The sequence below is a fragment of the Pipra filicauda genome, unplaced genomic scaffold (genome assembly GCF_003945595.2).
Source record: "Pipra filicauda isolate LSUMZ 115617 unplaced genomic scaffold, ASM394559v2 scaffold3_size10097308_pilon, whole genome shotgun sequence".
Taxonomy (NCBI): Eukaryota; Metazoa; Chordata; class Aves; order Passeriformes; family Pipridae; genus Pipra; species Pipra filicauda.
In genome coordinates this window covers 4,057,315-4,084,339 of record NW_024104532.1, presented here as the reverse complement: position 1 = coordinate 4,084,339, position 27,025 = coordinate 4,057,315, and the positions used below count along the sequence as shown (strand labels likewise).

The window sequence follows — 27,025 nt, the reverse complement described above, 5'->3', positions numbered from 1 at the left end:
AATGCCATGCCTTAAGGAATAAACTCGGCGTTGTTTTTCCTCCTTAAATTTCTTCAGTAAGGCTTTTGGCTCTGAGCTGGAAAGCCACAACTTTTCCATTATCTGACACCCCAGAGAGACACATTTTAGTATTAATTTCAGTGTGTGACTACATTTTATCTTGCAAATAAGGTGTGCAATCCGTGGAGAATGCAGGGCCTGGAGATGTGCTCAGACATCCAGCATGAACCTCCTGTGCTGTCTATGGATCAGCTTCTGGCTCCTTGGTGAACAAAAGTAATGAATCTGTGTAATTGTCCTGTAATTACCTTAACTGACGTGTTGTCTTAATTCAGGTCACCATTTTTATAGTCTTGATTAACTACAGAAGGTATCAGAGGAGTAGGAATAATTCTTTGCAGGCCATTTTGGTCTAATGTTATCACAGCTAAATATTTCCATTTTTATTTACATCTTAGGATAATTTCACAATAGAATTCACGATATGAGTAACAAACAAACAAAACGTGATTTTTCCTGGAAATTTTCCCCTCATATACATATAAAAAAATATATGTGTAATTTTTATTCCTTTTATATGTGTGTACATATAATGTCTTTTATCTATACATATTCCCCTTTTTAATACACACACGAAACAAGGTGCAAAGGCTTGTATGAAACCATTTCATAGAATCACAGAATGGATTGGGTTGGAAGGGACCTTAAAGTTTATCTCATTGCAACCCCCTGCCATGGGCAGGGACACCTTCCACTAGACCTGGTTGCTCCAAGCCCCATCCAACCTGGTCTTGAACACAGTGCTGTGTTAGGACCTGGAGACAGCACTAAGGGAAATCATCTCTAACCTGATTTTGCTGCTGCTTCCACTGGGATGACTGCTCTGGTCAGTGCAGGATGCAGAGATGCTCTGGGCACTAGAGGGAGCATCTGGAGGTGGCTAGTCCCTCCAGAACTGGGCTAAAAATATCAAGGTAACTTATGGAAAAGGCTCTGAGCTCTCACTTCAGCCCTGCAAAGAGTAGTTCTTTGTGTTCTCTGAATAATCCTGAAAAGTTGGGATTTGAGCCATGGAGTTTATTTTCTCTGGACTCAGAGCAGTTGCAAAGGTCTGAGAGGTGGGATGCCACGCTACAGACAAGCCAAAACCTTGCTTCCTGGGAGGTCAGAGACTGGAGACTGGAATTTTCTAATCTGATTAGTCCCTCGTGCTGCTTCATTAAGGGAATTCCAATGGCAGCGAGCTTGGAGGAGGCTCCGTGGTGTGTGATGGGCTGCGTGTAAGGTGAGAGGGGAAATAAATTCACTGAGCTGCTGTGCCCAGAGGGTAAACAGTCAATATTTAGCAAGAGAAACGAAACTGCTTCTCTTGCCTTCTCTCCACATGGCCTTAATTAGGTGTTTTCGTTAACAAAGCAAACAGCGTTTCCTGTTGTTGGGCTGTTACTCGCGAGCGCGGCAGCAGGATGGGAGCTGCCCGTGCCCGGAGCACGTACCGGGGATATGGAGCAAAAGCTGCCACTGCGAGCGGCTCCAGCCTTGGGGAGAGCCCCATCTGCCCCACGTCAAACCGGCCTGGCTCCGTGTGTGCCTGAACGTGGCCAAACAGCAGCACAGAGGAGGAAGGCAGGGCAGAGGAAGGGCTTCACTCCAAAACACCAACAAGACACAACTATTGCAGTGTGGTGGGAAAGTAATGCCAGCATCAGGATTAGTCCTGGGGGGAGCTGTGAGGTACGAGGCTGAAGTCCAACTTGCATCAGTCCTTCCTCCTTCTCAGACATGAGTCTCCCATGCTCACCCTGGAGCAAAGGAATTGCTTTGCTGCAGCTCTGTGATTTATTCACTTTTTACAAGTTTGGTGCATCTCTGTGGTGGGTGTAAGCTGAGCCCAGGGGGTCAGAGGCGTGAGGCTGTGTTGTTCCCATGTGGGTAAAGGGTTCTTATGAATTTGTTAGGAGCAGGCTGGTCCTGCAGGGAGGGTCTTCACGATTCCCTTCCTCTTCTTATTGTTTGTCAATGCAGAAAATTTCAAATATCTCGAATTCCCTGTAGTTCAGTTGCTAGTTTTGGAGAGGAGATAGATCCCATCTTAGTAGGGCAGGCCTGCCCACCATGAAGAGTTATTTCAGAGAAAGACCCCCAAGTCCAGGCTCTTGTCCCCTTCTCCAACTTGCTTGTTTCCTGACTGACTCAGGAGAAATTGATTCCAACTGATTGCCTCAGGCTCATCCTGAATATGTAACAGGCTAATAGGGCACCTCCCTGGCACACGGCTGCTGCTCTGCCTTTTGTAATGACTTGCAGATGTTGGAGTGATTCACAACATCTGGAGGTACCCTGTGGCTGGGGGAGTGGGGAGGTGCCTTCATGGCAGGGTCACAGCCACACTGCTCCTGCTTAAAGTGGCTTTTAACCAGGCAGCTTGGAGATGAAAGCATAGGATCAGTGCAACTTGGGGCTAGAACAGCTCATTCCAGGAAAATATTGTGAGGGCATTAGAGAACTATCCACAGGATGGAGGCTTTGATACCTCACTGCACCGCTAAACCTCGCAGGGAATAGGTTGCAGGCCCTGCAGGGCTGAGAGGTACAAAAACTGCCTGTAACAAATAATTACAGAGGATACTGGTGGTGGAACACAGAGGAGGAGAATTATCCATAAAGACAATAACCCAGGAAGCTGGCAGCAGAAAGGAGGAGCAAGTGAAGTGATCTCCCTTGGTTCCTAATGGCTATCTTGGTAGATGAGCTCCCAGAGCATGCTGAGATGCTGGAAGTCATGAGGATGGTGTGGAGTTGTGACAGAGATGTCTACAGCCTGTTAATGACTGATTAACTGTGTAACTACAGGAGATCATTAATCAGAGAGCAGGGGGGGATTTGAGTGAGCAGCAGTGACCAAACAGGGACAAAGGTGAGCTGGTGGCAGCAGCAAATTGGTAAGGGGTATGTGCCTGCACCTCTGTAAGGAGGGGAGGTGTTGTGACCAGCTTTGCTCCCTTTCTGGTTGCAGGGAATGGGTGAAATCCACACAGACTCTCCTGAGAACCTGCAGCTGGTTTAAGGTCAAAATGAAGATCCATCACAGAAGAGAGCAAGCTTCTCATATCTGGCACAGAGCAAAGGTATGGCTCTAGGAATGTTCCTCAAAGGACTTTCAAGTCCAAGTGTACCACACCAAGGTACCTCCCCAGCCATAGCCCTGAGAATGGACTGCAAAGAGCTTGGAAAATAATGAGAAGCCACAAATGAACTCAGAAGAAAATGGCTTAGATAAAGGCCCTTCTCCCAGTCCTGCCCAACTCCTCCCATTACAGTCTCAGACAGAGGAATATGCCCAGTTTAACCCCAAAAATTATTTCTTCATGCTGATATCTTACTGTTAAAATATTTTTAATTTAGACAGTTCAGTAAGTCATCAAAGACCTGCCCCTGGAGTGAATGAGAAAAAAACCCAGGTTTAAGAGAGAATCACCTGTGAGCTGCAGTACCAAAGTAATTCTAGGATTAAGGATTAATTTTGAATTTAGGGACATTTTCATGGCCTCACTTCTGACTTTAATTTCTCTAATTTGACCTCATCTCCAGAAATATCGAAGCACTTAAATACCTTCCTATGTTCTTCTTTCATGGGGTTGAAGAGAAACCTTGTAGCTCCAAACTCATTAAAACCAATCAAAATTAATCATATTGTCCACGCCAATGTCCAGCAGTTGAAAGGCAGGTCCCATGTGCTTTTTGAGATGATTCTGTTTCAGGGGAGAAAGATTTAGAAACACATGATAAGCACTGATTTCCTGCTTGGAAAGAATACGTGGAATACCAACCAGTGCTTGCATCCAGAGAATAAAGGTGACCTCCTGCTTGTCACACCCTCAGGAAATACCAAAATCCTGGTGCTTCCTGCCATGGAGCCTCCCAGCTGCTGCCGGCGGGGTTCAGGGAGAACTACCAACAGCCAGCCGTGCTGCAAAGCTGCTTTCATAGAGTCACAGAATCACAGAATGGCCTAGGTTGGAAGGGATCTTAAAGAGTTCCACCTCCTGCCATGGACAGGGACACCTTCCACTAGACCAGGTTGCTCTAAGCCACATCCAACCTGGCCTTGAACACTTCCAGGGATGGGGCAGCTACAGCTTCTCTGGGTAACCTGTGCCAGGGCCTCGCCACCCTCACAGTAAGGAATTTCTTCCTAATATGTAATCTAAACCTACTCTCTGTCAGTTTGAAGCCGTTCCCTCTTGTCCTGTCACTCCAGGCCTTTGTAAATAGTTTCCATCTTTCTTCTGGGCTCCTTTCAGGTACTGGAAGGCCACAGTTAGGTCACTCTGAAACTTCTCCAGGCTGAACAATCCCACTTCTCTGACTTTTCTTGCAGGAGAGGTTCTCCATCCCTCTAGTCATCTTGGTGGCCTCCTCTGGACTCGCTCCAACAGGTAGGTGTCCTCCTTTAAGAGGTCCTTTCCCATCCCTCCCACATGCCCTGTGGTTGGCTTCTCTCCTTCCTCCCTGAGTCCCCTGGGCAGCAGCCCTGAGTGTTGGCCCTTGGCCAGGCTCCTGATCCAGAGCAGAGCTGCAGGTCATGTCCAACAGCAAGGCTGAGCTCCAGGGGTAATCCTGGCTCTACCACCCCTCTCCCACACTGCAGCCTGGCATCCTCACTGCCTTTCCCTGAGAAGGCACAGCCCCTCCCCAGATGGGGCTGTAGGTGATGCCGGGCAGGCTGAAGAAGGGCACTGGCACTGCACCAACCAGTCAGCAAAAAACAATGGGTGAAAACAGATGTTCAGCTCTCTTCCCCTCAGATAGGGCTTCCCCACACCTGAGGGCTTCGTTTTTGAACTCCTTGCTAAGAGGGACAGCAGGAGCTGGGAGGAGTGTTAAGATGGTTCCTACCTGGCAACAGGTCCAGAGTTCAATTTATCCTAGAGGAGCAAGGTTGGTACTAGCAGGGCAACTGCTCTTTTTCCTGCTTTCCTCTTCAGTGCAGCAGCATTGCAGACGCATCCAGACCCAGGGATCTTCTCCAATCCTTTCACACAGTAAGTAAGATCAGCTCCAATGAGCCGATTCCCATTATGGGGTGTTGGAGGGTGCAGGTGTCCCTGTACCAACTCCAGGACCCGCAGGGTGTGCAGTTAGTGGGACAGGAGGATGCACAGCACCGCATAGAACTCATTAATATAAATCCTCCCCCTCACGTTTCGGTCCAGTGAGTTGAACAGCAGCATGATCTGATCCTTATTCAGGTCAGTCATGTCACGGAGAAAGCAATAAAACTGAAGATCAGGAGAGCAGTGAGCTCTCAGGCATCGCCTGCACAAAGCTGAGAGCAATAATTAGCAGGATTTATTTTATTTTAAATGCCCACTGCTCCCTGACAGGTTGCACAGGCAATTAACACACAGGAACAGACACTAGATAGTGCTCAGAATTCATAGAACAGTATTAATAAGATGGGCTGATTTATGAGAGAGTCATGTGATTTCTGCACAGAGGCAATGGAAAAGTGCTTATTGTTGTCTGCCTCTCTTCTTTTCCTGTCTGCTTTTCTTGTCTTCTTTTCCTGTCTTCTTTTTTTCTACCCCACACCTGAAGGAAAAAAGGACTTTTCCAACAAACCAGAAACACTGACAAAAGGAACCCATTTTTCTTTTGTAGCTGTCACTTTTAATTCATGATCCAGTAACAATTATCTTTAGTCCTATTTAATCTTCTCCAGTGCAGAGGAAGAGCCAAACCTCCAGATCCAGAATTTCAGTCAAACTTCCCCAGGTGCAAACACAGAGGACAAACTGCCCCTGGCTGCTAAAAACAATATGCAGCCTGATCTGATTCTGCTACCCTTAAATATCTGTCAGTGAGGGAAACCCATGGAAAAAGGGATCATTTGAGCTGGAGCACCATGGGGTCTTGCAAAGACATGACAAGAGACTGAAGAACTGCAGGCATGAGGTGGGGAAATGGTGAACCTGTGGATGAGGGGTTGCAAACGGCCCCCAACTGCTTTCTAACATGGAGCACGGTCATGTTGTGGAAAGGATTACATGAGAGGTTGCTGCAGTACTCAGGAATTAGCTTCAGTGAGCCTGAAATCCCCTCTTGCCCTCCTTGTTCCTGGCATCTTGCTTGCACAGCTGTAAGGATCTCCTGCATCAGTGGCTGGGGTTTTTCCTACATCGATTTTCTGCTCGCTGTGCCAGGACCTGGTTATCGTGTTTGTACAGCACTGGTGAGCCGGACCCGGGGGCTTCACACGCTGCTGCAACACGGGGGACAGGAATACCATAAAATCAAATAGGGTTTGTAGGCTCTTGGACCTTTGTCTGTCTCACAAACAGGGAAAGAGGCAATGGAAGGGGGGAGGGGAAAGAAGTATCTTCAATGAGAGCTGAAATGCATCTTGGTGGCTCAGCACAGTCTCCTCAGCCCCACATATTTCAGAAGATGATGCAGGAGTAGCCAGGTTGTGTCACCTTCCAGAGCAGCCAGGAGCAGGGAGGACACGTGCTGTGTCTGAAAGCTTTCTGGGGAATTGCCAAGCCCTTATATTAACCAAGCTGCTGGTTAATTAGTATTACAGGGTGCTGCAGTTGTTGGAACATCTGAAGTGCAATATTTGTAATGTCTGTGATCTCTGGTTTTAAATCCCAAGTGATGCAGCTTTCTGTGTAACGCTTTTCAAAACAGTACACAGGGTCTGTAATTTTAGAGCATTAATGCCAATCTCGTGTTCAGGAATATTTACTGTAGAGGTAATTCTTTCAATGAACATCAATGAGCTGGAAATACTCTGCCAGTGCTGCAATGTTTCCTATTGACAACAAATAGTGCTTCATCTACACACAGGTGCTGCAGAAAACACCCAAAATCCAGCTTCATCTCAATTGGCTGAGATCTGGTGGAAGACCAGTGAAACAGTATTAGGAAATTACCCCTCACAGCACAAAATTCTGAAAGTAGCTGCTCTGATTCTATTCTATTCTGTTCTTACTCCAGTGCTGCTAAATCCGCATGTCCTGTCAGATCAAATCCAAACTCCGTGAAATTAGGTGGGGAAAAAAGTGCTCAATATTTTTCAGCTTCTTTCTGTTTCAGGGATATATTTTGCATTTGCAGTTTGTTTTTCCTACAACTCAGTGGGGAGAAGGGAAGAAATAGGTGGACATGGAAGTGGCTTCAAGAAAGTTGCAATTCTCAGCCACAAATTTCCAGGAATAGTAGAATCATAATCAAATCCCAGAAGGGTTTGGGTTGGAAGGAACCTTAAAGCTCATCTCATTCCAACCCTCTGCCGTGGGCACCTTTCACTAGAACAGGTTGCTAAAAGCCCCACCCAACCTGGCCTTGAACATTTCCAGGGATGGGGTATCCATAACTTCTCTGGGCAACCTGTGCCAGGGCCTCACCACCAGCATAGTGGAGGAACTGAGTTTTAAATTCAAGCATTGGTACTGGGAAACATCCAATATAAACGTGAGGGCTGACCATACCAGGATGAACCTATTTTTTAAAAAGAAAGATGACAAGGGGCAAAACACACCCGGTGTGTGGGTGGTGCAGGTGTCGGTGGGGTGTGCAGGGACAACCATCCACCCCCGATCCCTGTGGGAAACACAGAGCCGCTAGGAAGCGGGGCTGCACCGCCGGGGCGTTCCCCTAGGTGTCCCCATTCCATACTGGATTTCGAGTCAGTTTTCCAGAGGATTTGAAGTGTCGCCATGGAGAGGATGTGAACTTCCCACTCGACACCAACCGGGTCTCATCTTCCCTAAAACAAGCGCGTGGCGGGTGCCCGGCGTGAGGATAGACTCAAATTCCCGCTTCTGGGAGTTTTAAAAACAGTTGTGTTTGTCTGTTTTCCGGGGAGACGAACCGGGAGAGCAAGGAAGCGTGCCTCTGTTGCCAAGGCAGTTCGGGATTAGGATTTTCCATGCGGGGACGTGCCTCTGCTCGGACCCCGCGGCGCAGCCCACGAGGCAGAGCAGCCCTGGGGATGCTGCGGGCTGGGCACGGGGACGAGGACCGCTCGGTCCTTCCCTGCCCGGCTGTCCCGGTGTTTGCATGGAGCGGCGTGAGCAGCCGGGGGGGATTGGGGACCCTCTGCCTCGCTCAGCAGAGCGGCCGAACCGAGCCGGGCTATGCCATGGCCCGCTGCACCGGGACGGGCCGAACGGGGACGGGCCGAGCTATTCCCCGGCTGAGACGGGACAGGTAGAGCCGTCAGCTGAGCCATGCCCGCCTAGGCGGACCTGCCCCGGCTGAGCCAAGCCAGGCGGTGCCGGGCCGGGCCGACGGGGTGGACCTTGGCCCGGCTGAGCTGAGCCCAGCTGAGCTGAGTTGAGCCGTTCCATGCCGGGCCGTACCCGAGCTCAGCTGTGCCCAGACGGGCGGTGCTGAGCCGCACCCGGGCCGAGCCGTGCCGGTCGGGGCGGTCCCCGTCGGGGCGGTGCCGTGCGGGCGGAGGGCGCGGGCGGCCAATGGCTCTGTCCGGACCGGCCCAGCCCAGCAGGTGGAGCGGCCCTGGCTCCATGTGCGCGGCTGGGGGCGGCCCCGGTCCCGCCTCGCCGCTCCCCGGGCGCGCAGCGGCTCCGTCCTCCCCCGGGAGCGGGAGGCGGCTGCCGGCAGCTCCCCGCGGCTCCTCGGCAGCCCCGCTCCGGCATGGCTTTCGCCAATTTCCGCCGCATCCTGCGCCTCTCCGCCTTCGAAAAGCGCCGCTCCAAGGAGTACGAGCACGTCCGCCGGGACCTGGACCCCGGCGAGGTGTGGGAGGTGGTGGGGGAGCTGGGAGACGGCGCCTTCGGCAAAGTCTACAAGGTGGGTGCGCGGCGGGGGCTCCGGGCGGGGGGGAAGCACCTGCGGCCCCGCAGTCCGGGGTTCGGTGCGGGCTCCGCTCGCTGAACGCACCCGGAGCCGGCTGCGGTGCTGCGGGGGAGCCGCTCCCGGGGCCGGCTCCGCGCATCCCGTTAGTCGGGAGTAGAGGGACGTGGACACAGAGTGAGTTGGAGTGTGGGAGCGCAGCGCTCGGGGCAGGGGAAAGGAGGGAGAGAAGCACTTTTTTTTTTCATCCTTCCCTACCCCTCCTCGCCCCCAGCCACCCGCTCTGAATCGCCCATTTTCAGAGCGATGCTTTTGTAAAGAGACCAGGCGTTCCGTGCCAAGCCCGCCGGTACAATGAATGGAGGGAGGTTTCTTGGAAGTCGGCAGTTCCAGGGCTGTGTCCCAAGTTTCGTGAGCCTCCAGGGGTGACATGATTTGTGTCCCTGCGGTCCTCGCCGGCAGGGAACTTGGAGGGCGAAGAGGAGCCCAGCTCCTTGACTGTGGGGACATGTCCAGTGCTATGAATGTTTAACCTCGATATTTAGGGATGAGGGTTTCAAAGACCAGACTCCCTGTACTTTGCACTCCAAAGCACCAGCGTTCGTGCTGTCCACGGCTCTGAAATGCCCTGTCTCTTCAGTAGTTGAGCAAGTAGTTGGAGGAGCAGGCTGAGGATCCAGGCTCCTTGGCACACCTGCGCTACAGACATAATTTGGAACTGGGGGTGGGAATTAGCTGTTGGGCAGCTGGTGTTCGATGGTCTCATTAAATCATTTAAGAAGGTATTACCCTTGCAGAATTGGGAAATAAGTTGTGACTGAAGAGAAGGCCAGGAAGGGAACTGGGGGCCAGGTCAGGACAGAGGTGGTTAACTGCGGTGCCCTGGGATTTAGAGCGTTTGTTTCTTGTTTCTTTTGAATTATTTGACAGAAACTCTCTAAAAAACTGGGTGCTAATTATCCATTGAGTGGAAGCCTTTGGTAAAGGATCCCGTCTTCTAAGAAAAAGCAATTCCTGAAACTCATATTTAAATCTCTACTATAGTTATCCTTCTGAAAGTAGCACCAGTAGAAATCAGCCCTTGGTGTGGCGTGTTTGAAACCTGTTTGTATACAGCAACATTCACTCTTCTCCGGGATAATTCAGTACTTATATTTGCTCAGGTTTCTCAAGCAATGACAGGAACAAGGTAAACATTGTAAAATAAGGTAATTGGATTCTGAGATAAACAAAAACTTGGAAGAATAATTGTTTAAATACTTTCTGTTTTAAATATGTTAAACATACCAAAGTGGTAACTTTCGGAATAAAGCTACTTTAAGTCTGTTGTTATATCTGAATGCCTCAGCTATTAACTCCAGCCTCACACCAACAATAACACTGTCAGGCTAAGGATGTCAGCCTGTCAGGCAATAACATCTCCTCATCTCCAGCTTCTTTCAGCTCCTTTCATCCCCTCTTTGACCCAAATGAGAATGTAAATAACCCAGTGAAAACCACTTGTTTATAACTAGAAGCTCACTTCATCTGTACAGTATATTCAGGCAACTGTCTGCTTTTGAGGTGTTTTAACACTGTTGATCGGGGTGATGTGCCAGAAATCAAAAAGCTATTCTATTCTTCTTAGTAACATTTTAATTCTCCATCTGCTCTGATCTCCTCTACACCTTTTCTCCATTCTGGTTGGCAAATGGACATGGTTGGGTTTTGAAGAGTTTGTGTGCGAGAGTTTGTTCATTTAAGAATCCCAAATTATTTGAGTACCCTTTACTATAAAACCTTCTTTGAGGTAATAGCCAGTAGCATTGTTGCAGAGACACAGTTTCCCTCCATACTAAGGTTTAACCTGCATGTTGTCTTCCTTTATCTTTTCACATCTGGAGCACTGCCCTAGGTGGGGATGAGTATAAGATGGGATGCAAAAGAAGGGGCTTGCCCTCATGTTCTGCTCAGCTGCCAAAAAAGCCCCTAACAGATGAACTAACCCGCTTGTGCTCAAGAGGAACAGAGGTGACCGGGATTCAGCGAACAATTTTAACCATTCTCTTGTAGACACTTTAAAGTCAAGTTGCTCTTCTCACAAAAGCCATTGCTTAGAGCAAGTCTGAGTGTTTATATGGCTCTGAGAGTTTCAGGATGTTTGAATGAAGTTCCTGTCTTTCTTCTGCCCCTTTTCCACACACGGAAGCGTGGGGAGGTGATATAATCTGCCTGTGCCTGCATCCTGCCCTACATACCATATGTTGTACTTGTTCTGCAGGGCCTGAGCAATGCAAAAGGACGGGATTTGTACACTGAAGAGGCTGACCTGGGAGAAATTTAGATGTGGAGAGATGAAAAAATATGTTGGTTTTAGTAGATTTTGTTTTTATGAGGCCAAGTTTGAGCAGGAGGAAGGAGGGCTTGGCTGGGCAATGGTTATTTGGGGTGTTCCTGCCCCACAGAACTCTGTTAGGGAGCTGTGTCTTGGGTTCCTTGTGCACTCAGTTGGGCAAAGTTGAACTGGCTTGACACTGTTTACAAAGTAGGACATGCTTTATTTAAATACATATTAATTAAAAATAATGAAATCTATAGCGGAGTCTGAATTGTACACAGCAGACCTTAAGAAACCTGCACCCAGCAGAAACTACTGGGGTTTCCCTAATTTTATGCAAAGTCTTTTTTCAGCAAAAGAGGACCTGGTTGTATGAGGAAACAGAAAAACTCCTTGCAGAGGGTAATTAAGCTGAAAAGTAGGAGGGGGTGGGGAGAAACTGTTTCTTTCTAGTTCTCATTCTCTTAAGGTTGTTGGTCTTGGTGAGTCCAGCAGGTACGATTAGGATGTGACGGCAGCCACAGATATCCCCGTGCTGCACGCCAACCATGCTTTGTTACCCACCTCATCCAAAGCTCGTTAAGTCGATGATCTTAAATCCATCATTAGGCCAGCAGGCAAGACTGTGATCAGTGTGTGCCAGCCTGGGGAGTCTGCAGCCCTTCCAGGGTTCTGGGCCTGTAAAAGCTCCTAAATCAGTCACTTTTCATACTGCCTTAAAAAAAACACGGTTATTTTTCTTGAAAAACACCTGAGATACAATTGATACAATATATAGCTGTGGCTTAATTGGCTCTGAGTTGAGATCTGTTTGTGAGTGCAGGGAAGAAGAAGTGGCAGTGGCACTCCTGTGAGCTGCTCTCGGGGCTGTGCAGCCGCTCAGGCAGAGGCAGCAGTGCCGGCTGCCGTGGGCGAGCGCTTGGAGCCACTGAATCACATCTCAGTCCTGCAAAACCCATTAACTGCAGGATTCACTGTAGCAGGTAGTTGCATTAGTGTCAGCAGGAATAGATGCATGAGGGCTCTTCTGGGCATTGAGAACTCACGAGTTGGCAGGGGATGGACAGGATCTTTGCAGACGCCTGTGCTCTGCTGAAGCACAGGGGACTCGCTGCCTTTCTCGTGATGGGATTGTTTTGCTGCTCTCAGGCCTCTTGTGAAGCACTATCTCCCCTCGCCAGCACATGCTGATGGGGACATTGGCTCCCCGATAAGGCTTTCCCCTTCACAGGGTGGGGACAGGCTGCCCACAGCCCCCAGCACCGTGGAAAAGGGGTTTGTTCACTTAAACTTGCCTTCAAACGGCTCCTGAGAGATCCTGCTGAGCCCCGGGGCACAGCGAGTCACAAGCGTGTCTTTTCTGTTGTTGTTCTCCTTTCTTCTCTAAGATACGCTTAAAAAGCTGAATTTGAGTTGTCTGATCTGTTGTGGTGGTATTAGTGCTGTACATGCTACGGGCTAGAAATGTTGTTTTGAGATTTGGGTAATAAAAGACTAATTGTTGGATGTCGTGCAGCTGCCTTAGAAGCCTGGCTGTCACAGCAACGGAGGCACAAGAGTGTCCCTGTCACTTGCAGACCACTCTGCTTGTCACCCCAACCTGCACTGCTCTGGGTTTGCATGGGTTGGCTCAAGCGACTCAGGTTCACCTCTGGTCTGTTTGATTCATGAGGGAGTAGGTTTAGATTTAGATACACAGAAGAAATTCTTCCTTGTGAGGGTGGTGAGGCCCTGGCACAGGTTGCCCAGAGAAACTGTGGCTGCCCCATCCCTGGAAGTGTTCAAGGCCAAGTTGGACCGGGCTCTGAGCAACCTCATCTAGTGGGAACTTTCTCTGCCCATAGCAGGAGGTAGGAACTAGATGACCTTTAAGGTCCCTTCTAACCCAAACCATTCTGTGATTCTATGATTTAACTTGTAATTCCTGGAAAGGGTGTCACAGAGAGATGTTAATCTGCTGAGTTAACTTTCAAAAAAAAAAAGAAATGAGGAAGGAAAAAAAGGGGAGGGAGTTTAAGCAGATTGGCCACAAAAAAACCCCAAAGATCCAAAAACCCAAAACCCAACAGTAGGCTGAAATCATGGTCTTGTCCCTTAGAATAACTGAGGGGTTTTCTTAAAATATTTTAGCTGGGGAGGGAAGAGGAACAGGAAGGCACTGATCCTTTACTTAGAGAGCAGTGACCCAACAACATTAATCCTGGTTGAACTTTAAGTTTGATGTTCACTTTAAACTCAAAGAAACGTGTGATGCTCCATCTGTGCTGAAGTCCTGTGCTCTGCTGGGCCACGACTGTATTGGTGTGGCAGGGGAGAGGGATAGCTCTCCATGGCCTAAATATTTTGATAATTACTTCAGTGCCACAGCCTAGAACTTGGCAGTGCTGCTGATAGTGGGAGCTGTGGGCGACTGCATGGAGGAGGAAGCTTAGATGAAGGCTTTGAGCCTTTCACCCTTTCAGCCTTTCAATTGCACGTGGCAATTGTTGTTCCTTAGAAAAATCCCTGCCCAGCACACGCCATGAGTTTTTAAATGTTTTTTCTTGAATATCCATTTCCTTGGAAATAAAACTTCTTTTTCTCATCCGTGGGGTGCTGCTGTCTGTAAACTTTGGGTTCCCCTTGTAAGCCTCAGGTCAAGCACCCCCTCACTGCTGCAGCCTGTGGTTGTGGGTCCCCAAGGGCTGTGCCCACCTGTGGTGGGTGGCCGTGCTGCCCTCCCATCCTCCAGGACTGCCAGCCTGGCTCAACCTGAATCCAGAGTGAAAAGAAGAAGAGTAAAGGCACTTAGAATAATATTCTTTAAAATAATGAATTATTTTAAATTAGGCAGTGGAGAGTGGTGGCATGTGTGGGTGTGCTAGGGGTGAGTGCTGCCCTGGCACAGGACTCAGGTCCTGGCTCACTGCTGGGCCTCAGCATCACTGCTGGAGCTGCTTTGCTCCCATTGAAGAGAGAAGAAGGCAGTGGCCTTTAGGAGTCGTGTCAGTATGTGCCACCTCCAGGATGTGGAGTTGGAAGGGGCAGTGTGTCCCTTGTGAAGAGCAGAGAGATGGCTCGAGTGCTTGCTGGAGTTGGATTCACTGACTTTGTCTCTTGGCTGTAGCAAAGCACCTCAGTGCCATCCTCAGAATACCTGCCCTTCAAAACAGGATGCTCTTCCCATACAACACATGGAAACCTTCCTGATGTTTTCCCTTCCTGTGCAATTCCCTGACACCTACCCATCCTCGTGCCCCTGTGGCTCACGTCTTTATTTGCTCAACCATAATGTCTGTGTGGTATTTGGGTAGGTGGCAGAGGCAGGGCAGGAAGCTGTGCCCCAGCAGGGCCAGCTGCTGTTGGTGCACCTCAGCTCTTGCATCTTTTGGCATCAAGGCTGCTCCTGCCCTGCGTTTCTCTCGTCACAGCTGTGGGCAAGTGCAGGCGGCTGCTGGGCCACCCCAGCAGCCCTGTGCTGTGGAGATAGTGAGGGGCTGATCAGTTTTTAATTCTTCTACCAGGGCCTTGTTTAGCTGATGCTTTTCTAGCACCGTGTGAAACAGCTGACAAACAGACAGACAGACATGAGTACTGTCACTGCCTGGCTAAGCTACTATTTCCTGGTTCTCAGGCATAGTAGCCATCCAGCCACTCCTGCATTAGCCTCCTGTGGACCAAATTTGTTTCAGGAAGTTGCTAGGAAACTCAGAATTGCTTGAATGCTTTTTTTTCGCCCCTATTTTTTTATTTTTTCAATGTTGTGGCATTGGCTGAATGAAGACCAGCCCAGGAATGCTTTGCTTGGAGCAGCACACTCTTCCTGGGGACCAGTGATTTGAGGGATGTTTCACGCTTTCAAGTTTTAGATCTGTGTAGGCTGAAGATGTCGGATCTATGGGGATCTTTCCTCTCTTCAAACTTTGCTTGTTTATTTTCACACATCTCACTCACACCAGGACCAAAAGGTCTGCTCAGCTTCCGTAGGTGGGTTATAACAGGGCATAGCAGCCAGAAAGCCTCTCGCTGTGCCTCTGGGTCTGTGGCTGTTTGGGTGCAAGGTCTGAAGTATCACATGGAGCTTCTCTGCTTCTTGCCTAACGTCCTGCTGTGTGGGCTTGTTATCTCTCCCCCACTTCTGCTGGGCCTTTGCTGAGCTTTTAAGGCAAGAAAAAGTATATGTGCTGTTCCTTGGTCACACTTTTTTTGGCAGGTCTACATAGAAAACAAGTCCTCAGCCGTAGCTTGAGCCCTCTTGTGATGTTGCTTTCCTTGCCTCTGGCTTGTAAAACCAAAGGAAGGCATTTCTGCTTTTTTAATTTTTTTTTTTTTTTTTAACTAACAGTTCTTGGCGTGTTGCACAAGCCACTTCCCCTTCCCCTGGCAGAAGTGTTGCCTCAGCTGCCAGAGCAGCAGCGCTGGTCCAGCCCAGTGCAGTCGGAGCCCTGCCCGACCCAATGCCCGTGGGGGCTGTGGGACCAGGGCTGTGCCAGCCTCGCTGCTGCACTCCTGCCCATTTGTCACCAGCCACTCTTCTGGATGGCACCGAGGCCTGAATTCAGCATTTCAAACAAAACCCCAAGTAGGTTTCATTTATGATGACAAACTGAAGTGGCTCTAGGGGGCTTGTTGGGCATGGAACTCCTAGAATGGTTTGGGTTGGAAGGGATCTTAAAGATCATCTTGTTCCAACCTCCCTGCCATGGGCAGGGGCACCTTCCACTAGAACAGGTTGCTCCATGTCCATCCAACCTGGCCTTGAACACTTCCAGGGATGGGGCAGCTACAGCTTCTCTGAGCAACCTGTGCCAGGGCCTCACCACCCTCACAGTAAGGAGTTTCTTCCTAATATCTAATCTAAACCTACTCTCTGTCAGTTTGAAGCCATTCCCTCTTGTCCTGTCACTACAGTTCCTGATGCAGCGTCCCTCTCCAGCTTCCTTATACCCCCTTCAGATACTGGAAGGGGCTCTGAGGTCTCCACACAACCTTCTCTTCTCCAGGCTGAGCAGCCCCAACTTTCTCAGCCTGTTTCCACAGGGGAGGCGTCTTCATTCCAGCTCCCATTGATTATTTGACAACAACGTGAGCACTGACTCAAGCCCGTCTATTGTGTGTTTGTTTATTGATGCAGAGAGCTCAGGCAAAGTTCATCAGAAGGCCATTGATCATTATGTAATCCCTGAGAAATACATAAGTGAGCAGTTGCTTGCGTACAAAGACACAACAGGAATACAGTGCATTGGGGTGGGGCAGTCACAGCTATCAACCCCCAAATACAGCATCCACTGAAAGCACCAGGCTCTTTACTCCTCGTTCTCTCAGTCAGCGATATCTGAAGGATCAGCTCTCCTGGCACAGAGACAGGGCTTCAAGGATGGAAAGAATCGCTCACGCCAAAAATATGGTGGGATGATATGGCAGACCAGCTTATAAAGGATCATCCCTTGGCTTGGGAAGATAGTGGGTGCAAGCAAGCCTAGATGAAGCAATCAGGGTGCTCTTGGTGGTAGTTCTCCTTTTTCTGTTAGGGAGAGTTCTCACAGGGTTTTCCTCTGCCTCACCTAGAAACTGGCTGTACTGAACGATCCAGCCTTCCGGTAATGTGTTCTTTAAAGGCTTAAAATAGTTCCTGTGTTTGTCACAATCTGGATTTCACAATAGCTGCCAGGGTGAGTCACAGGCAAAGGCCAAACAGCCGCTTCTGTCACCTGAACAGCCACCTCTCACCCCTTAAATCCATAAACTGAGCTGTGGTTTCTTTATGCCTCTGCCTTCTAGGAGTCATCCTACTCATCCCCTATTCCCTGGTATTCCCAGTGTGTTTGGCAGTAGCATGTCCAGTGCCTGTCTTGCTTCAGAGGACTCCAGCAAGATCCTTTGTGTTGTACCCTGCCTAGCTGCTGGCATGGCTTTCTGGAAGTGGTTTACTGGATAACTTTTATGTGACATGTTTTCTGTTGTGGAATGCACATTCCAGCCCTGTTCCTGCACAGACCTGTCACCATGGTCCAAGCACTGCGTTGATTTGCACAAAGGCTGGTGGTGGCTAGGAGGGCTTTTGGGGTTTTAAATGACTGTAATGGATCTCACTGTAGTTCAGCAGCACCCCCTGGGCACCATGCTGGCAGCTGTCTGCTCTAATTTTTTTTTGGTGCTAATTACCACCCCAAGGACAAATTATCCATGGGATTAAAATGCCCAGGAGTGGAGGAGCTAAAAGATGGAACTGGATGCCTGCTTTAGACTGACCAGCTGTAGTAGACTGGCATCAAACAGTTTCTTGGAATCTCACCATCTGGGTGATTCTTTTGCTTCTGTCCACAAATTTCACTGGGAAAAATTGGAAATGCCGTAAATTCCTCAAGGGCTGTATGTTTGGTGGTGTTTTATCTGAGAACAGAAGCTCTCGCCACATCATTACCTTCTCTACATGAACTTGTGCTGAGGTGGTCACCCTGTGATTGGGCTGGTTTTTGCAGAAAGAGTTTGAAGCCTGTTTTGCAAACCCCTGTCCCCCAGCCCAGCATCCCCCCCCCGGATGCCTTAGCAAGCCCAGGAGGGGATGAGAGGTGGCTGCTGGGGTGGCTCCCCTGAGGTCTGCGGGTGAGAGTAGGTTGGTTCTGACCTCTCAGTGGGATGCTGTGGGGAGACTGGGACATGCTCTGCTCCTGGGTTTTTTCAGGTGCCTGTTGGGCCCCAGCATCCTGAAAGGACTGAGCTGGCTGGGACCCTGCCGGTGGGAAGCGTGCGATGGCAGATCTCCAAGGGAAGCCCCACCTCTTCTCACAATATTTACTTCCCCTCCTTGGCCCTCTCCCAACACCCTAAGTGCAGAGCAAACACAGTGGGGCACTTTTTGCTCCCATTTGGAAGCTCTGTGCTTTTCCCTGTGCTCGCTCTGCTCTGCATCTCCTCCCCCTTCCAAGCCCTGCTCTGTGGGTGTCTGATGGCTACTCGGTGAGAAACAAACCAACCTGAGCTGAAGAAACCCTCTAATTTCTTCTGAAGCCAGCATGAGCTGCTGTCTTGCATTTGGGCAGCGAGTCCAAATGGAGATGGATTTGTCCCCTGTGGTAAGGACACAGCTGTGTTCCTGCCAACTCCTGCAAATGCAGCAAGTCTTCAAAACCCAGCAGAGACTCAGGGGTCCCTCATTTTCCCCCCTCTGTATAGTTTCCCCCCTATTTGCTCCTCCCCTCCCTGCCTTGTTCCTTGGTACACTGATACTCTCACCTAAGCTATGTAAAGCTGTTCAGTGGGGCTTGTGGTGTTTATACCAGGAATTAATCCTCCTGTAAGCTCCACAGAGGTTTTCCAAACACAGAGATGTAAACTACAGAGCGGTAAGAAAGGTCACAACCGGAGCTTGGCCAGCTCCTCCAGTGATTACATCCACAGCGGGACTTGCTCCCCTGGGGGAGAGGTAGCCTGTAGTGGGTGTGATGGAAAAAAATTGGGTGATGAACTGGAATCATGCCATGGGGGCTCTCCTGTCACAGTGGGAGCAGAGCAGGTGAGCTGTAGGGATTTCTGCCCCTTAATCTGCTGATTCAATGCACTTCTGGGAATGTCAGGGTGCTCCTGAGTCAACAGCTGCTGTCTCACTCCCTCTCTCAGCGTGTGACACATCTCGTGGTGCAGCTCTGTGTGCAGACTGTCTCGCAAACCCCCTCTTGGTGTTTTGTTGCAAACTTCTAATTGTCGCAACAATTTACACGAATCGCATTTGCAAAATGCAAACTTGCCCTGGCAGTTTTGGGAGAAGTCAAGTTTTTTATGGTTTTCCAGTTATTTGGTGAATAAACCGATTAAAATGAAGGGAGAAGGTGGGAGAGCACGTGTTGTATTTTTCTTATTGTGCTCTGAAGAGCTCACTAATATGCCACACAGGGAATACTTGGCCAGTCCTGGGAATTTAAATGCACCCTTCTTGACGCTTTACCTGTGAAGATCCTGAAGTTTCCCTCATTTGTTACAGAGAACTGCCTGGTGAGGAAGGGAAGTGCAGGGATGTTCGGGTGGCGCACAGCCGTACTGTGAATTTCGCACAATCACAGAATGATTTAGGTTTGAAAAGATCTCCAAGATCATTGAGTCAAACATTGCCTTTTCTAAAAGTCTCTGTCTCTCCGTGATGGGAGGTGGTGTGGGCATTGGAGACTGGCAGGAGGAAGGAGGATACTTTGGCCCTGATGCAGTATCCAGCCACCCCGTGACGCTGCGGGCAGGTTTAGGAAGCAGAAATGCATCTGCAAGTTTCCCTCCTTGTGTTATGGCTGGTGCCAGTCAAGCTGAGCGTGAATTGGAACAGCAGGAATTGTGCAAGTATTGTGTGTTCCTGGCTCTCCTTGCCTTTGTTGGACTGACATTGTTTTTGTCTTTCAGGCTAAAAACAAGGAAACTGGTGCTTTAGCAGCTGCCAAAGTCATTGAAACAAAGAGTGAAGATGAACTGGAGGATTACATGGTGGAGATTGAAATCCTGGCAACCTGTGATCACCGGCACATTGTCAAGCTGCTGGGAGCATTTTATTGGGATGGCAAGCTCTGGGTAAGAGGCTCTTGCTGTGTGTGACGTGTACAGCTGCACAGTTCTCACTCTGATGGGAGGAAATGGCTAATCTATGGTGAAGCACAACCTCTGGAGCAGCTTGAAGCATCAGTGTGAGTTGGAAATTACTCACAAGCTGTGCTCTACTCACTGTGTGATCAGGGCCTGGATTTTCCCCGTGTTCTTTGATGAGTAAACTGTCTTCTAACTAAAGCTGCTTGTAAGTAGCCAAGGGAGGGTCAAGAAATCTTCACAGTGAAACTGGAGTTGTGGTTTTTTCCACCATTTGGAGTTTGTAAAGGTAGAAAGTGCATCACTGATCTGTTTCCTGGTAGGAAACAGGGCACCTGTTCCCCTCTCAGCCCCTCTTATAAAACATTAGCTGGAAAGGTAACTCTTCTAACTGATTTTTTTGGATTTGAGCTTTACTTCTGGCTCAGCATCTGTAATGCAGAGGCAGCTGAAAACAAGAGCTCTGTTTCCCATGGCTGTAGAGGCACAGGGACATAAAATGCAATCGAGTGGATTAGTGCAAAGGCTGGAACAGCAGGTTCCTGCAGATCTTTCCCCTAGCCCGGCAGGTATATATATTATTTTTTATTTTCCCTGCCTGCTGTTTTCTGTGAGTCCCTGGCAGCAGAGGAAGGTGAGCGTGAAAGGCACCTTCCTGTGTGCTGCCGTAGGAAAGGTGCAGCCCGGGAGAGGGTGAGGGCATGAACCATTGTATGCTCAAATAACTGTGTGCATGAAGGTGTGCCTGGGTCAGGATAGTGGAAATCAGGTGAAAATGAGGATTTCCAAACCCATCTCCTGTGCCAGTTCGTCTGCTTCTAGTTATAACTGCAGGCAAGTCAGGAGAGTGTCAAAGGGTAGGTTCAGCAGCTCTGTTACTTTTTCCTTCCTCTTTTTAATATTCCATGTAACTTTGTGGCCTCCCTGAGTCATTTTAGTAGAGATAAAAAAAGTTCTCAGCTTTTGGGACTTGCACTTGTGTGAACTGAGCTGTCAGAGCCGTCGGTCCCTGGTTGTGGTGCCAAGGGCTGAGCTGGGATAATGCAATCCATGTCTAGTTCATTCCTCGGTTAAGCAATGCAGGAGAGGGACTTTTGTTGGGCAACGTGTGTTTAGTCAGCAAGCTCCTTTTGCAATGTCAGCATGTGTTGGTGACCCTTCTTATTTAAAAATCCGTGGATATAGCCCCCAACTTCTCTTTGACACCCCACTTGGAGGGCTGCAGTGCCAGCGTGGAGCATTTCTGTTCTGTGTCTTCTTGACTCAAGGGAGCTGGGCACAAGTTGTCCAGTTGGTATTTGGACAGCTGCTAATGGTGATGCTGAGCCCTGGCTATGTTAAAGAACAAAGTCAATATGTACCCTTCTAAGGAAGTGAAAGGCAAACATCCCTCCTAGGAGGGGACTCAGGATTTGGATGGATTGCAACTGCAGCCGAACTAATCTCGGCAAAATGAAAAAGGCAAACACACGCTGAGCTTGGGTAAGACATGAGGCTGGTTTATAGTCGACCCTGTTCGGCTGGTTTCACCTCCCTGCTCCGTGCCTGGTCTGCCTGAATCTTACACATTGGCCTTGTTCGTTCTCTAAAATGTGAACCCCCTCCCCTTTCCCCTTCCACCTCCTCCCTGCAATAGGAAGCTTTGCCTTCCTTCCTGTAGGGAAAATGGATTGCAGAGCTCCTCGGCTCTGCCTTTGTCCAAGAAGTGCTTTGTAATGTCATATGCTTGCCGACCTACTAAAATTAAACAGCCTCTTTGAAACTCCTGGAACAAGAGCCTCCTGTATGAGGCTCTCCCGCGAGGGCACGTTACAGCCCCGGCCATTGTTCTGGGAGGAGGATCATTCTCTTTATTTAATTATTTGAGTAGCATTTGCATTTCATTGCTCAGGCTGTTTTTATTAATGCTCTAGTGTTTTACTGGCTTGGAGGGAAGTAAATAAGCCAGGCTGTTATACTTCTGGAAGGCTTTTAGTCACTACCAGGTTTTCCCTGAAGTCAAAGGCTTCCGCTTCTTGGTCACCAGTGCTGCTGGGGAAAATTTGCATCCAAATATAAATACCAGCTTTCATTGTTCTGTCCATATCCCATCCCCATTTCTGTCTGTGCAGTTGTTTAAACCAGCATTTTCCTGGACCATTTGCATGATGGGTGCATGGACTCTGCTGTGCTCCTGGCTCCAAGTGGCTTTGGGTAGAACCTCTGGGGATGCCTGTCTAGTCAGCAATTCACTGTGGTTTCCTTGTCCTTGCAGCCCAGTGTGGAAAGAGAATGTTCAAAGTGAGAAAGGGACAGGAATGGGAGCACACAGACAGGCTGGCAAGGGGTGCAGATGTGCCCAACCTTCCTGAATGGCAGTGGCTCTTTGGCTCTTGAATAATTTACAGCTTGGTCTGTGCCACAAACAGTCTTAGCTGCTGATGCTGAGAGGGGTTCTTGTTAAATCGGTCTGACTGTTCTCTGATTCTTGAAGTATCAAGGAAATATGTTAGGAAACCTGGACTTCATGGTGGTTGCTTCTGCAGAAGCTTCTTTGTCCCGCTGAGAAGCTTTAGGTCACTGTGGCTTCTCTTGCCAGGGTCTGGCTTTGCCCTTCAGTAGCCAGGAGGTGACATAAAATATTTATGAAGCAAAAGACCTTTCTGTGCAAAGGGAAGTGGCTTATCCTACAGCAGCTGCTTTGAAATCCATAGCACTGGAATGAAAGCAAACCCAGCAAATTCCTCTGGCTTTTATACCAGGTAAAACACCTTCACGTGATTGGCATCAAGCTGAAGGAGGAGAACCCCAGTTCTTGTGTGGCACAGAGCAAAGCCGACTGTGAGCCACAGGCAAGGGCTTGGAGGACCCCAGTTAGTCCCCAGGAATATAACTGGTGGGATGGCAGCACCCAGCATGAACTTCCTTGGCATATAAATACACTGCAGAGATGCTGTGCCCTCACCAGGAGCTTGTTATCTTGTTCCATTCCCCCTCTATCTTCTTTTCTTTGCTTGTGGCAGAGGCCAAGAAGTCTTGTGCTGGCTGAAAACAGCCCAGGGAGGCTGCAAAACTGCTGTGGTGGGAGCTTTCATGATTTTATTTTTATTACAAGCCCTGTGGCATTTGATGTTCTTTTACATAAATACCAGCTGCTGGAAATGGGGGCACCAAATGGAAGCTGAGAATTTCATACTACTAAAAAAAAAAAAAAATAAAAATAAAAATCTGTTTTGAGTCCTTGTGGCTGGGACACATTTTGAAGTCTCTTTTCCTGAAGTGTGATGTAGGACTTGGAAACACAAAAGCAAATCCCCCTCACCCAATATAACACAGCTTTAAAAATGGACTTGTTAAAGCTATTTGTGACTGAGGAATGGGACTGACACCTGGGTTTGTTTGCTTGGAATCAACGGTGCTGAATTTACACTGATAATTATAAGTACATGGGAAAGAAAAACAACAGCTCTCGTGTCCCTCTTGAGGGCTGCGTGTTTGGGTATTTTTTCCTCTTCCAAAACAACAAAAAAAGATTGAAGCCTCAAAGGAAGGGAGGAACTTTTGATCTCCTGCTTCTGAATACCTCTGCTGTTTCCAAGTGTCTCCTCCCGCAGACAGAGGAGTGATAAGGTGACCAGTGAGGAGAGTCTTGTTTGGTGTGATGAACGTTCATGCTGGAAATCTCTGCTCCCAGGGGATGGTGACTGATAGCACAGGATGGCAGCTGATCCACAGAGCAGGGCAGGAAACCCAGGATCCTTCCTACAGGAACCTGTCAAGATGCTCCAGCATTGAGTCTGCAGGATTCTCTGGAAATGAGTTGAAATGCCATTTGGCCCCAGGGATTTAACCACAGGACTCTGACAGTGGTGGTGCAACCTTTCTAGCAAAGCACCAGGGAATTCTTTCCCCCTCCCTCCTTTTCTATAACCCACGGTTGCTATAGCAAACGGATTTTTGAATAAACAGAAGTTTCCTGGAGATCAAAGCAAAAATCGCTGTACTGTGCAGGTAACCCTGCCTTGCCAGAGCATTTTGGAAATAGTAAATTTAATCAGCTTAGAGTTTCCTTTCCCTGGCCCACTGTGTGGATATGTAACTCATACAGCTGGCAGATAGACACCAGCTTTGTACTAGTCTTTGTACTTGCCTTAAAAGTCTTTTGCATTTTCTGTGGGCAGGCCCTGACCTGTTTAGCCAGGGACTTTTTGGATTGGTCCCCCTTTGATATGGATGTTGACTGGAGATTTGGGCATTCCTGAAAATCCTGTAGCATAAATAAATGTTCATTATCCCATGCACTAGACTGCTGGGCTATGTAAAGCATCTGCAGCTTTTAATTCTCTTAAGTTGAAAATACCTTTTCTTTAAAACAAACAGAAAAGTGAGCTGATAACAGTGTCAGATTCTCTACAGTTTTCCTTAGCAAAGGGGGGTTATTACAACTTGCAGGGATGTCTTGCAGGGTCAGCAGCCTAAGCCTGGCTGGATGCCTGCAGGATCCTGTTTGCATGAATGCTGGACCAGACCAGGGCTCTCCAGGCTGCTCAGTCCTCTGTCCCCAAGGAATCTAATGGTGATTCGTGTCCCTTTAAAACTTCACTTGGCAGGAGAGCTGCAGTCTGAACTGGCCCTTCCTACTTGGCCTTGTTCTCCTGAAGCTTTGTACAAAACTTCCCCCCAGAGTGCTTGAACAGTTGTTTGCAACTCGCGAGAGTCGAACTGCCCGTTGTGCTGGCGCGTAGCAGAGACCCAGAAAAACAACGTGATCCCAAACTTTGTTAAACAGCTTGACAGTGTCCTAGAGGAACAACCCTTTCCTTTCTCTTCCTCCTTCCTCCAGCTGCAGAAATGTAAATCCCTTCCAGATATAGCTGTGCCCTGAGACACCCCGTGCAGGGTTGCTGGCTGGGCTGTGCTCCGGTTCCCGTGAGCTGCTGCAGGATAAGCCCCACTGGGCAAACCAGTGTGGGGGTGGTGTTTGCTGGACTGGTTTCTAAATTCCTGCCAGTCCAGAATTTGGGCAGAATGGCAAAACATCCCCAGTAACTTCTGCAGGGTGGGTAGGCGAGGAGCAGATGTGGGCAGACATCTGTATGCATCGGGATAGGGCATTGCTTGGCCCTGGAGGCTTGGAGTGCAGCAAGGATATCATGGTGTCCTCTCCTTGTCCTTAGGATCAGCTGGAAGCACATCATCGTGGCCAGAGCTGGAAACTGGAAAAAGTGATGTAGCCCAGTAGTTTTTTTGACACTTCCCTGGCTTGCCAGGGTCAAGCAATTTGCTGTTCAGAGTAGCAGAGTATCATAGTTGGTGAAATGGGTGATCACTTCTGCTCTGACAGACTGTCTTTGCCAGCTGGGATGCTGTGGAGGGCATGTCTGAGTGGCATCCTCCTTACCTCCTCTCCCTGCCACCTGCTGTCTGTCTGTGGAGCAGTAAGGCTTCCTTCTGCCTCACTGTTCCACAGACTGTTGCCTTTCCCAAAGACGTGGAGGTCTAAGTCTTCTTCTGCTGGAAAGCTGGGCAGCAAGTTCTGTGAGACTGACATATATACTCCATCCTGTGAACGTGAGCTTTAGCATTCACTCTCCTGGCTAGTCACTGTAAATCCTGTTCTGGGTAAAACTGGGGGTTTCCCTTAAAGCAGGGTTGGAAACTGAGTGATTTTTAACCACCACCAAGAATGACTTATGCAGCAGGCAAATTACCATAACCCAGCTGAGTTCAAGAGTGCTTCTACAGGTAGCAACATGACAACCCAAACTAGAATAGAAGCCTTTGTCTGCCACCCTTTATACAGGATAACATTGCATGAAAAGGTTATTGAAGCAATAATAATGCCTGTGATTACACAGTCTTGTCATCTGAACACCATGGAATGCTTTATAAAAGAGACCTGGTGTCATTATCCCAGCTACAAGAGTGGAGACACAGACAAGGATTTGCCTAAAGTTTGCCCAGGAGCCTTGGGAATTAGTCTTATGTGCTGAATCACAGTCCAGGGCTATAACCATGAGGCCATAGTTCTGTGTAAAGAAAGCAGCAGACAAGAAGCCTGTAGGCAAATCAGTTTTCAAAGCACTTGAAAACTTTGTTTAGAACTGAATCGCAATAAGCCACATTCCCACTTGGCTGGCTCTCCAGGGGAAATGCTAAGGAACAATGTTTGCATATAAGCGAATATTTATGAACTACCTGTGTATGGGAGACAGTGCCTTGAAACCTAGTTTCAGCCTAAGCCCTGAAACAAGGGATAGCTTGCAGGTTTAGACTTCTTTATTTCAGATATAGCCTGAAAGTTGTCATTTGGGAGGGAGGGAGGGATGTCTTTTTGCAGACCTTATGGCTTGAGGTGCTTTCTATTGACTTCAAAGCTCTCACTGAAACAGTTAAATAGCAGTACTCATCTTGTGTGACGGATCCAGGCACCTTATGTGTGAATTTGGGGATGGTTAGGACAAATAGTTGTTTCTAGGGAGATGCCAGGCAGGAGTGGAAAACTTGTAAAGTCTTTTGCCACCCCTGCCATGAGTTGTCCTCCTGACCAGGCGAGGCTCTGGGGCTGTGTTGGAACTGCTGACTTAAAAAAAGACATCAGGAAGCTTGTCCTGGGTCAAACTCCAGCTCTCACAGCGAGCTTTGCCCTTCTGAAATGCATCATCTATTTTAAGTTGCTGACACAAACTTAGGGCACTTGAGGTTGGTGAATCTTTCCACTGAAGAAGTAACTTGTTCCTTTTAGCTATTTGTATTTGAAATTGTTTTCTGAGTTCTGCTTCCCACCCGGTAACAAACACTCTTCATGAACTGAGTGGCCTCTAAATGCTGATTAAGTTGGTGAGAGAAGGGCATCCCAGTGACAGCCCTCCAAGCAGCAAAGCCTTTGCCCCGTGCCTGGGCAGAGAGCCATGGCCTGGGTGTTTTTTCTGGTTTCTATGGCAAAGAGCAGCTCTGGCCTTCGTCCTTCTGTCCCTGCTCTGCAGAGCACGACTTTGGGAGCCCAGAGTGCCTGGAGCCAGTTGTGGTCTAATCCCTGAAGGGGGGCTCATGAAGAAGTCCATGTGTGTTGCAATTAACCCTTCCTGCAGCACTCAGCATCCCAGGTACCCTGGCTGCATCCATGCCAACCCTCTGTCCTCTGCACCCCAGAGCTGTTTGTGTTCGCTGGCCATGGGTAGTTTTGGATTCTGGATTTCTGGGACGCTGAAAGTCAGGATGCTGAATTCAAGGAGGTTGGATAGCAGCCCTTGTCAAAAGGAACTCAATGCCCTGTGTAGTCCTAGCAAGGGGAAAGATGCTTTTTGCAACATCAAAACCATTTAGTTAAACTGAAAGGAGTTTTAATTTGTTCTGCCAAAA

At 48.8% G+C, this 27,025-nt stretch overlaps 1 protein-coding gene across 1 annotated transcript in view; it reads left to right on the top strand.

The window, feature by feature from the left end:
• Positions 1-8,585: 8,585 nt before the first annotated feature.
• The window catches only part of STK10 (serine/threonine kinase 10), a 44,252-nt gene continuing 25,812 nt past the window's right edge, over positions 8,586-27,025 (top strand). The window contains exons 1-2 of the mRNA XM_027718712.2: positions 8,586-8,820; positions 19,508-19,672. Of these exons, the coding sequence (XP_027574513.2) occupies positions 8,665-8,820; positions 19,508-19,672 (321 nt within the window). The 5' untranslated portion in view covers positions 8,586-8,664. The remainder of the gene's footprint in view (positions 8,821-19,507; positions 19,673-27,025) is intronic.